Source organism: Aquarana catesbeiana, linkage group LG07, assembly GCF_042186555.1.
Source record: "Aquarana catesbeiana isolate 2022-GZ linkage group LG07, ASM4218655v1, whole genome shotgun sequence".
Taxonomy (NCBI): domain Eukaryota; kingdom Metazoa; phylum Chordata; class Amphibia; order Anura; family Ranidae; genus Aquarana; species Aquarana catesbeiana.
In genome coordinates, this window is record NC_133330.1 from 53,985,033 (window position 1) to 53,997,643 (window position 12,611).

At 44.8% G+C, this 12,611-nt stretch overlaps 1 protein-coding gene across 1 annotated transcript in view; it reads left to right on the forward strand.

Moving 5' to 3' along the window:
• ATXN7 (ataxin 7) overlaps positions 1–12,611 on the forward strand; it is a 182,939-nt gene that overhangs the window by 149,126 nt on the left and 21,202 nt on the right. Inside the window, exons 10-12 of the mRNA XM_073592174.1 lie at positions 2,100–2,368; positions 4,797–4,992; positions 7,331–7,452. Of these exons, the coding sequence (XP_073448275.1) occupies positions 2,100–2,368; positions 4,797–4,992; positions 7,331–7,452 (587 nt within the window). The remainder of the gene's footprint in view (positions 1–2,099; positions 2,369–4,796; positions 4,993–7,330; positions 7,453–12,611) is intronic.

Consider the following 12,611-nt stretch of genomic DNA (forward strand, 5'->3'; position numbering starts at 1 on the left):
GTTGCACACAGTAATAACTTGACAGGTTCTTAAAGTGGTTGTAAACCCTCAAGGTTTTTCACCTTAATGCATTCTATGCTCCACACATATAAAGGTATCAGAGCATTTGCATGAGTACTTGAATGCTTAGATACCGGTAGCAGTGCAGCGCTACTTCTGTCCCAACAGTAAATGATGGTAAATATTCCCAATGGGGACACAGACCGCAATGAAAATGAAGTTTGGCTGGAGTTCAGCTTTAAGGACATGACCTGCAGGTTTCAGATCTAGGCAGGTTAAGTGGGCCTAGCTGTAAGCAAAGCAGTAAATACATTTTCTGAGATCTGATTGCATTTGTAGAAATGAAAAATGAAAAAGGCTAAGGCACTTCTAGAAGGACACGGAGGCCGGTACGATAAACGCTCTGACGTTGGGAGCTCATGTTGTATGACGTGTGAAAAAAATCAATGTTTCCCTATGAGAGCCGTCTTAACTGGTCTGACTTTGAAAATGCTCCCTGCACTACTTTGGGCCGACTTTGATCCTACTTCAGCCCATTGAATATCACTGAAGTCAGATTGCCCTCTTAACGGATCCGACTTTGGAAAGCGACTTGTGCTCTGATGATCTTGAAGGGGAACTCCACGCCAAATTTAAAAAAAAACGGCATGAGTTCCCCCTCCAAGAGCATACCAGGCCCTTCGGTCTGGTATGGATTTTCAGGGGAACCCCTATGCAGAATAAACGGCGTTGGGGTCCCCCCACAATCCATACCAGACCCTTATCCAAGCACAGAGCCCGGCAGGTCAAGAAAGGGGGTGGGGACAAGCGCCCCCCACCCCAAAGCACCTTGCCTCCATGTTGATGGGTACAAGAACCTCTTCCCGAAAACCCTGGCCGTTGGTTGTTGGGGTCTGTGGGCGGGGAGCTTATTGGAACCTGGAAGCCCCCTTTAACAAGGGGACCCCCAGATTCCGGCCCCCCACCCTATGTGAATGAGTATGGGGTACATTATACCCCTACCCATTCACCTAAAAAAAAAAGTGTCAAAAATAAAACACATTACACATGTTTAAAGTAATTTATTAAGGCAGCTCCGGTGTCTCTTCTCCCCTCCCCGGCTCTTCTGCCTCCTCCGCTAAGGTCTTCTGCCTCTGTCGGTTCTTCTCCCCTCTCCAGGTCTTCTAGCCCTCTCCGGTTCGTCTCCCTCTGTCCGCTGTCTTCTGCCTCTTCTCCGCTGTCTTCTCCCTCTGTTCTTCTTCCGATGTTGACTCGACGCTCTCTCCCACTCTAATGCTGGGTGCGCAGTGTACCCCTACTTATATTGACATGGGGCGGGGGTCACCGGGTGATGTCATCCAGAGGCTCCGCCCCGTAGGACGTCACCAACCAGGGCATGATGGGTGGTGACGTCATAAAGGGCATGGTCACCGGTGACCCTGCCCCATGCCAATATAAGGGCCCCCCTGCCCCAGTGCACCCACCCCCCCATGTTGAGGGCATGCGGCCTGGTATGGTGCAGGAGGGAGGGGGCCGCTCGCTCGTCCCCACCCCCTTTCCTGACCTGCCGGGCTGTGTGCTTGGATAAGAGTCTGGTATGGAATTGGGGGGACCCCCATACCGGTTTTCTTTTTTTTTTTTTTTTTTGGCGTGGGGGTTCCCCTTAAAATCCATACCAGACTGAAGGGCCTGGTATGCTGTTTGAGGGGGAACCCATGCCGTTTTTTTTTTTTTTTTTTACGTTTTGCATCGAGTTCCCCCTAAAGATTCATACCAAAGTCGGATCCAAAGTGGTACAACTGTCGTGTCGCACCAGGGTGAACCCGGCCTTAGGGGTTTATTTACTAAAACTAGAGAATGCAAAATCTGGTGCAGCTGTGCATAGAAACCAATCCGCTTGTGTTTTTTTTTTTTTTTTTTTTTGTTTTTTGTCAAAGCTTAATTGAACAAGCTCTAGTTAGAGGCTGATTGGGTACCATGCACAGCTGCACCAGATTTTGCACTCTTCTGTTTTAGTAAATCAACCCCACCACATCATTATTTAGTTTAAATCAACCAAGTAACTTGTTTTATGAATGTCCTCTTGCCAGCCCCACTAACGTAACCCTCATCTTCCCTAGGCACATTCCTTAGGCTACCGGAGAGCAGTACAAGGGCGCAAGAAAGGTTTTGACGTGTTATTAGCTGAGCACAAAAATAAAACCAGGGAAAAAGAACAGCTTCGTCACGCTGAGCAACAGCAGCAGCAGACGTCTGCGCTCAGGGAACCGCATCCCTCACCTTCAAAATCTTCCCAGGAACCGCACCAAAACTCTCATGGACACTCTACTCCTGAAGTGAAGCCTTCAGTACCCAGCAAGGCCAAGCCTCACAACCCCAGTCTTCCAAGGTAAGGCTGTGCGGGTGGTGCAACCTGTACCTTTTCTATGCAATATACGCAATGCATGCTTTGCCAAGCTTTGATCAAAATGATAAAAAAACACAGGATTATGCCACTAGCATGGTATTCTTTTTACTACTTGGTCTATATCTGAGTTTAAAAAATGAAAAACTTCCCTATTCTTGGACAATCAAAATCTGCTTTGACAGATTCCATGGTGTTTGGATTAAAGCGACGACGGTTTTACCTGTGTTGGATAAAATTCTGGGGTATGTTCCTGACACTGTTAAAACCAAAGTGGCTTAGATAAGATGTGAAATGTCTGCAGCATTACAGAACAAGACAATTTGAATGTAACTAACTACTGCTAGATACACTATATTACCAAAAGTATTGGGACACCTGCCTTTACACGCACACAGGCCTTCTCGTCCAACATCAGTGCCTGACCTCACAAATGCGCTCCTGGAAAAATGGTCAAACATTCCCATAGACACTCCTAAACCTTGTGGACAGCCTTCCCAGAAGACTTGAAGCTTGTTATAGCTGCAAAGGGTGGGCCAACTCAATATTGATCCCTATGGACTAAGACTGGGATGCCATTAAAAGTTCATGTGTGTGTAAAGGCAGGTGTTCCAATTCTTTTGGTAATATAGTGTATATACCATGACCTGGATAAATGAGAACCTTCACAGACAAAAGAAAATTCATTCACATGCACATCAACCCAGTTCTCCCCTCATGGACTGCAGAACAAATTCCCCTATAATATGGCAAGGGGGGGGGGGGTTCTGGGGTCTAGGAGGGTAGAACTGGGCAAGACTGGCAACCCTGCTGGGATTTCAGTGGGGGACTGGTGTGTGTGTTTGTTTTTCTTTGCCCAGACATACTTTGGTTTCTCCAGAAAATGGGGGCTATTAGCATTTTAGCGTGCTAGCAATTACAGGAGAGCCAAGAGTTGCAATAATACCTGATTGTACAAATTATTACTCCGCCTTTCAGAAAAAAGGTCTGGATTGGAATCATTGGTGGAAGATTGGGTTGAGGAAACAATTGGGTTAATTTACTGAAAGTAGAGAGTGCAAAATCTGGTGCATCTGTGCATGGTAGCCATTTGGCTTCTAGATTCAGCTTGTTCAAATAAGCTTTGACAATAAAACCTGCTGATTGTTTTTTAAGCAGAGCTGCACCAGATTTTGCGCACTCCAGTTTTAGTAAATGAACCCCATGGTCTTAAAAGACTGAACAAACATTTCACCATTTAACGTTTCAAACTTTGATTACAGAAAAACTGATGGTCCAGTTGTCTTTAATGGCAGCTAAAGGTCCTGTTGTTTTCTATTGTTAACCAAATATTAGAGTAAGACCTGTCTAAAAATTCATACATTGATTTAAGCTTGATTCGCACTCTCAATTCATTAATGTGTGTTGTGCTAAACGAACAATTTAATTTTTCATTGGCCATCGACCCATGGCAACACAGGATCACTGCTTTTTAACACACACAGCACAAGGCTCAAAGTGTTCTCATCTGTGTGCCTTAACAATTAATTACAGCACACAATGCGTGCTGCTACACCATACCACAACACACATGTGAATCCACCCTTAAAGTAGGACTGTGGACAGGCTATGGGAATTTAAATATTTGCCCCATCACTGACCTCCTGTAGCTGCAGACCCTGTGGAGCAACCCATCTGCAAATTATATATCAAAAGGTTTATGCAGCTAAGCTCATTTAACTTCACCTGCCAGACTTCTAATGTATTAAGACGGAGTTCCAGTCGTTTTCAAGTTTATTAAAAGTCAGCAGCTACAAAAAGTGTAGCTGCTGACTTTTAATAAACAGACACTCGCCTGTACCACCGTCCAGCGATGCGGCCGCCCGAAGCCTCGCTCCTTTCCCTCTCCTCTCCTCCGACGACGGCATTGCAAGTGTGGGCACCCAGCTGTGAAGCCGCAAGCTTTCACAGATGGGTGCCTACACTTGCAATGCCGTCGCCAGAGGAGAGGGAAAGGAGCGAGGCTTCGGCGGCCGCATCACTGGACGGTGGTACAGGCGAGTGTCTGTTTTGTGCAGTGCGCATGCACGAGTCAGGCTGCACCTCCTGAACGGCCAGGCAATTTTCTGGGACCTGTGAAGTGTCCCAGAAGATTGCAGAGGGGGAGAGGAGGAATCGCCTAGGCGGCCAGAGCTGAAGTGGGAGCTGGGTACCTGTCAAAATGACATGCCAAATGTGGCATTGAAGGGGGCAAGGAGTGCTTAAAGCGGAAGTTCCACTTTTGGGTGGAACTCCGCTTTAATTAAACACAGAGCAGGTGCCACGGTGGGGATAACAGAGTACTGAGACCTGAAGGACTTCACTTGTAAACATAGAAGGTGATTTGCATGTAAAGCTGCTGCTAAACTTGTACTTTTCCACTGTGTTTCTGTAGGCCATTAAGTTACCCAGCGCAGCACAGCGGTAATGCTCCCAACGGCTCACCATCGGTGCATGAGTCTCAACCGGTCGTACCTGCAGCTGAGCCAACCTCCCGCTTGTCTAGCGATGAGGGGGAAGGAGACGAAAAGGAGGAACCTGCTGAAAAACTGGACTGTCATTACTCAGACCACCACCCTCGGCCTGCAGCTGTAAGTGTGACGAAATCAGAGCTTACCAGAACTTTTCACCAGAGTCTGCCAAAACCAAATAATAAAATAACCGCTTCTTAAAGTTTCTTACATTTTAAGTTAAAAGATAAGTTCACCTTTGGAACATGTTACTTGTTCCTCCTGTGTATATGGTAACATGTCCCCCCATGACAGCGGGCAGGGATCTTCTCCCCGCACCTGCTTTCACAAATCAAAAATAGCAAGGCTGTGCGGGGCTCTGCCCACACAGCCACGGTATTCATTCACAGTTACCTGTGACTTATTAGACTGCAAGTGCCATCAGCCATTGAGGTACGTGCAGGCAGCTATTCTGAGTCTGCATGAGCCGGACATTGCACCCGCTCTCTGCTGATCACAGTTGCAATGCTCAGCAGGCTCCTTAGAAAAAATATAATAAATACACATCTTTTTTTTACCTGCAAAAAAATGTGCATTTATTTTTATTTTTTTTCAAAAGGTGAACTTCTCCTTTAAGACTGTATGGTGTTCGGCAGTCAGTGCTGAATTATTCACAATGCTCACACATGTCCTTGTTTATGTGTGACGCTACAGCTTTAATATACCCCAAAACTCCATGCTACCAATGCTAAAGTGTAACTGAACTAGATAAGTTACACTTATTTTAGACAGTCACTGACAATGTCATCCACGCTCAAGAGATGCATCTAAATTTTCTTCTGCCAAAAACTCTATCCTCTAGCCATGGTGGTGTTGGTTTTATTTATTTTTATTTTTGGAAAGGATTCATTCCTTAAAATGTAGCTAGATATTTACTGTACCTACAGGTAAGCCTTTTTATAGGCTTTCCTGTAGGTATAAATTTAAATAAAAAAGCCTTTACTACCGCTTTAAGATGAATCCATCAGAGATAATTGAGAGAGTCATGTAGGGTTTTGGGGGGTTATAATCGTGATTGACAAGCTCTGTACTCCAGCCTGTTGGAACAGTAAACCTAAATCAGGTTGTATGATTTCCCTTTATTTATAATATACTAATGTGCATTGGACACACTTTGAAGATACTGTATAGTAAGAATAATACAATTATTGTGCAGTATAATCATTTTAACTTGGTTGAAATACACCTCTTACCACCTGAGAATGCTGGAGCATGATGGGACATGTAGTTCTGTTCCACATAATCAGTATTATCCAAATTGTTCGTTTACTTGCCTTCTATTTCCTGCAGAATCTCACTTTTAGCTTTCTTGTTAAGAAAATAGGAGTATCACAGAGAAAAGGTGTTTGTATCTTCAGAGTGGAAGCAGGTAAAAATCTGCGAACTTTGCAATATATGTAGTACTTTCACCTAAAATCCTTTTCTTTACAAAACTTCCACTTTTAAGGGAATGTGTAATTGCATTAACGTTAGTAAACTGATACTTTCAAGTGGTTGTAAAGGCTGAAGGTTTTCTAACTTAATGCATTCTATGCATGAAGGTGAAAAACCTTCAGCGTACAGCTCTCCCCATAGCCCCCATTGTAATAACCTGAGCCCATCCTGATCGTGCGATGTGCATGAGAACAGAAGCTGTCCCAGGTCTCTGCCTGCTCATTGGCTGAGACACACCAGTGGGAGCCATTGTCAATCACAGCAAATGAGGAGAGGTGAGGCCGAGCCATACTTTGTGTGTCTCACAGACACACAGAGGCGGCTCGATAGCGAGCATACACGAGCGCCCACAGAGCTAGCAGCTTGCTCTGGGGGTACTCAGCAGGGGGGATGAGCCAGGAGCGCCTACAGGGGACCTGAGAAGAGAAAAAAAACCTTTTCCCTGTGCAAAACCATTGCACAGAGCAGGCAAGTATGGCATGTTATTTTTTTTAATTGAGCCTTTACAAACACTTTAACTGCAAGGCGAGGTTTCTGCTCTTACATTTAGTGCTCATTCACACTATATAAGGTGACTTGTGTTTTTCTGTACAGAACACAGGTCATTGCTAGGGAACATAGAAAACAGTTTTTTCTATGTGCCCAGTTCACACTACAGCGATTCGTTGATGTGCAGTGCATTAGACATGAGTCCTTCAGATGATGAAGTTCCGACACTCTAACGCCTTCACCATTATTGGTCGATGAGTTTGCACATTGCATTGAGGCACTAATAGGTACAGAACCCAAGAGCTGAGTTGGTATACCTGAGTGTCCTAGGTTTTTGGAAGATTATCTAAAGCTATGTTCAGGACCTACATTCAGTAGGTTCTTGTTTTCTTAGTTTACTAATATAGTAAAGTGTTTTCCCTAAACATGCTTAATATGGTGTGAAAGCAAGCCTTTTATATTTTCAAATGTCTTCTTGCATTTTTTTTTCTTACAGTTTTGCTCGTTTGGTAGCAGACAGATTGGAAGGGGGTATTATGTTTTTGACAAGCGGTGGGACCACATCCGATGTGCACTTAACTTCATGGTGGACAAACATCTAAACTCCCAGATGTGGAGGTAGGTGATTGCTTGGCTAATGAAATGTCATTTCTGTAGCACAGCTCCTCAGTGAGGCTGCATAAAGTGAAGGCATTCAGTTGGATCGGGAACTAGAGACACCATTGAGACATGGGTTACATTTGGTCCTCCCAAAATTGATTGCAGTAAATCTCACAATGGCATTTTGTCATTGGGGAACAGCAGTAGAAAGCTTATTTACTGAATTAGTTTACTTTGTATGCAGATGGGTAGATTGTTCTGTTTGTCCAGTTAAATAAGCAAGCTTTCTAGTTGCTGTCCATAGTTCAGCCTTTCTCAACTATTTTAGCCTGAAGGAATGCTTAAAATAATTTTCAGGTTTCAGGGAACGTCTGTTAAATAATGTATTCATTGGTGGTCAGCGAGATGGATGCCCCCTTTCATTGGTGGTCAATGGGTGAGGTGTCCCCTTTCATTGGTGGTCAATGGGAGAGGTGTCCCCTTTCATTGGTGGTCAATGGGAGAGTTGTCCCCTTTCATTGGTGGTCAATGGGAGAGGTGTCGCCTTTCATTGGTGGTCAATGGGCGAGGTGTCCCCTTTCATTGGTGGTCAATGGGCGAGGTCTCCCCTTTCATTGGTGGTCAATGGGAGAGGTGTCCCCTTTCATCATTGGTGGTCAATGGGAGAGGTGTCCCCTTTCATCATTGGTGGTCAATGGGAGAGGTGTCCCCTTTCATCATTGGTGGTCAATGGCCGAGGTGTCCCCTTTCATCATTGGTGGTCAATGGCCGAGGTGTCCCCTTTCATCATTGGTGGTCAATGGCCGAGGTGTCCCCTTTCATCATTGGTGGTCAATGGGAGAGGTGTCCCCTTTCATCATTTGTGGTCAATGAGAGAGGTGTCCCCTTTCATCTCTTTCATTGGTGGTCAATGGGAGAGGTGTCCCCTTTCATCCCTTTCATTGGTGGTCAATGGGAGAGGTGTCCCCTTTCATCCCTTTCATTGGTGGTCAATGGGAGAGGTGTCCCCTTTCATCCCTTTCATTGGTGGTCAATGGGAGAGGTGTCCCCTTTCATCCCTTTCATTGGTGGTCAATGGGAGAGGTGTCCCCTTTCATCCCTTTCATTGGTGGTCAATGGGAGAGGTGTCCCCTTTCATCCCTTTCATTGGTGGTCAATGGGAGAGGTGTCCCCTTTCATCCCTTTCATTGGTGGTCAATGGGAGAGGTGTCCCCTTTCATCCCTTTCATTGGTGGTCAATGGGAGAGGTGTCCCCTTTCATTGGTCGTCAGTGAAATGAAAAACGCCCAGTTACATTGGGGCTTTGTTAGTGGAATTCTACTTCAGACATTTGAAAAGATCATTGCTGTCAGTAATTGAGTATCTGTGAGACAAGAAGAAAGGCATTGGTCCCTTGCTGGATGATGTCCACCCTGGCACTATACAAGCACTGTCATTTGGAGAGTCACTCTGCCACTGCTCCAGAAACCCTTCTCAGCAATATCCGTTGTTAATGTATTTTTCTTTAACAAGCTCACCACCATACCCTGCTAATATAATTTCTGTTTATGTAGGTTAACCCATGTCCACTTGTAATGTGTATAATGTGTGGTTTACATTTCCTGATTTCACATGGTTCTTTTCACCAGAAGTTTAGCCGAGACAGTTTGCAAGAGACATGTGTGACTGGTGTGTACAGTAATATAGTATAATATTAAAGGCCGCCCAGTTTATCCCTGATGCATATATACACTGTCATAAAGCATGGGACACAAGACAAGGGCATGGAAGATTCCACAGAGACCCCAGGATGGTTTGCCATTTTTTTTTTTCTTAATCCTTTAAAAAAAAAAAAAAAAAAATTCTTCCACTAATTTCTTGTCTCGTTAACATGTTACAGGAGAACAGAATGGAGAATCTGCTTGCCCTGGGAAACACAAGCAGTCATTCAGACACTTTTGTTGATGAGGCCCTATTATGTCTTTATCTGTCTTTTCTGGAATGGTCTCTGTAGGCCTCAAAGTTACGGTGTGAGAGAATTGATCTGTGTCTCCCTAACTTTTAGTCAGCATCTTCATTTTCTTGTCCGCAAAGCTGGCCATGCATGGATCAACATTCAGACAAACTTCCTACTGAACCGATTGGCCGTTCCCGCTTGAAAGGAGTCAATCTAGTGATCAACTTCCCCCAAACAGGACATTCAATATATTTTTTATTGATCTGTGCTTGCAGCTATCAGTGCTAATTAGTGTATTCTGACAGGGGAGAAGTCCTGCTGTCAATACAGTAGCACAATGGGGAATTTCCCCATCCACCTCGAATGTGTGAATAGGAGAATCAGTTGGCTAAAAAAGCTTGAAAGGGCAAAAATGGTTTCCAATGGCAAAGGCAGGTTTCTTCAGGGGGCCTTGACAAAATGCCTAAAAATTGCCCGGAAATTGTGTACAAGCCATCAGTGGATGAAGCCTGCCTTTTAATTACACAAAGCCACAGGTTTTCATTGAGCATCATTACAACCTTCTAGCCACCAGCATTCTAGCAACCAGTGATGTCATCGGTTGATGAGGAGAACATCGGACGCCAGCACACCATCCTTGTTTATCTTTCCTCTGGCCCTCTGTCATCACTGGGGTCACATTAGCTGTTTAAGGGAGAGAAATTGCAGAAGGAGAGAGAGATTGGAACACTAGTCCGTACGAGTGTGCAAAGATGTATTTGCTTTGGAAGAATAAATCACCTCTAACGTTGGGTGTCCTACATGGGTGGATGTTGCTGCGTTATGTAAAACTATTAGTTTAGTTTTTTTTACTTTTTAGAATGGGGTGCCTCGAGATATATTTTTTTAGCAGAGACCCTATAGAATAAAATGGTAGGTGTTTTTTTTATGTCACACGGTATTTGCGCAACGGTTTTTCAAACGCAATTTTTTTGTATAATGTGAAATATGATTTTACGCCGAGTAAAGAGATACCTAACATGTCACACTTTAAAATTGTGTCTTCCCTTGGAATGGCGGGGAACTACAGTGCTTAAAATTCTCTATAGGCGACGCTTTAAATGCCTTTACAGGCGCTCTGATGTTCGCGACAATACCTCACATGTGTGGTGCGATCGTCATTTACATATGCGTGCGGGAGTAACGTATGCTGTCAGGTAAGCACGGTGAGACGGGGTGATTTAAAAAAAAGTGTTTGTTTTATACGAAATTTTTTGTTTTTTGGTACTAACTTTATTGCTTTTACAAGGGATGAACAACATCTCTTGTGACAGCATGGGCCGACAGGCCCTTTTTATGGAGAGATTTGGGGTCGCTGGTGGTCAAGTAAATAAAGGGGCAGAACCGGAAGTGACAAACTACTCGTCACTCCAGGTTTCCAGAGTTACAGAGAGAGGGGAACGACGTCCGTTCCTCTCCCTGTACAGGGCAGCCACTAGCCGCATCGCTCCCGGGCTCCGAGATGGGACCGGAGAGGCGGTGCTGCGGGAGGGAGGTGGGACCCCCTTCCGCCACCCACAGAAGTGATCAATTGGCTAATTAGCCACTCGGATCACTTCTGCATTGAATGGAATCGCCTGCTGAAAAGAATGATACAGGGAAGATGCCTGTAGGTGCATCATGTAAGAAAAAATTGCTGGCAGCGGTTTGAACTGCCCCTTACTTTCCAATATCAAAGAAAATTTTTTTGTTTTTTTTTGTTTATACAAGTACAGCTTTTGCTGTCTATACCTGTTCAGTGAGTCTTATTAAATTCACATAGGGCTGTACTGCAAGAACTTACAAAGAAGGTAGATGTGCCACATCTTGAAGAAAGAATTAGTTAACCTTGTAACACAATTTGTTAATGAATAAGTTCACATTTTAGGTAAAAATAATAAATGCACATTTTTTGCAGGTTAAAAGCATTGCACCAGCAGTCAGTAGATTGCTGGTACCATGCAGGTCTCCAGCAGATCTGCCATCTGCATCCTGTACGGGCAAGTAGATATTATCTGACAGGAAGAGAAAACAAACTACAACATTCATTGAAAACTATAAGCCGTCAGCCGCAAAGGCTGTTTGACCCTGTAGTTTTTCCATTCACAGAACACTGTGAATGAATGATGCGGCTGGGCGGGCGTTTGCTGAGTGAGACAGCTGGGGGGGGATCCTCTGCTAGCTGTCAGATCAGGGGGGCTGTGGCCGGTGCATCTGTTACATTAGTATGGGTGTAACGTGTTACAAAAGGTGAACTTATCCTTTTAACTTTACAATGTTCTGCTCGTGTGAATGAGGCCTAGCCCATAGAAGTGAGATGATGGTTGGCTAATCAGGCCAGAACATGTGAGGATATCATGTCTTCGACGCTGGCTCCTGATGGGTGAGGGCTATCGGCTAAGGTTAGAAAACCTGCCCCAGTCACTGTCCTCCCCAATCATGACCTTACCCCTCTGCATTGGCAGACACTTGAACTTGGCAAGTTTATAGAGCTTTCTGCTAATTGTTTTCCTAAGGATGGATAGTTGTCTGCACATCCCACTGCCTTGAATATCTGCCTCACGTTTTATTTGTTCTGTCTGACCCTTTCCCTTGTGTGCTCCTGTTTACACAGCATGCAGAGATCTGAGTCACACAGCAGTTGTATGAGTGACCCATCTCTCTAGAAGCATGTCGTTCTTCTCCATTGTTTACATGGAGCCCAGTGGACAATTACTTAGATACTGTTTCTATAGATGGACAAGTCTGGGGAATATTGAAGGACCTCTGGGAACCTCTGTTTATTTTCGCGCTCTACTGGCCAGTTCCTTTTCCCTAATCCTAACAAGTGCTTTCCCCAGTCTGGCAAATGTCTACCCTTCGCTTTATCTTTACAGGAGCAGCTTGACTCATGGGGCTCAGGCACTTGCGTTCAGGTCTGTCCTCTGCCACTCTATGGTGAACGCAGGCAGTCATACATACATCTCATCTGCCCCTCTGTACACTATCATTTAATGTTGCACTGAGTGTATTAATGTGGTTGTTGGGCAACTATATGATGATCATGCCATCTCCTCTGGTAAATAACATGATGTATCTCAGTGCCTTTCCTATATAAAAAAAGAGGTTGACTACTGCTGTATATCAGAGCGGCTTCTGGTGCTCACGTGACTCCTCGGCTCTCTCCTCTCCCTGGCTGACCGCTATAGTGGGAGGGGCTGAGAACTCCCGCTGACGTCAGCCG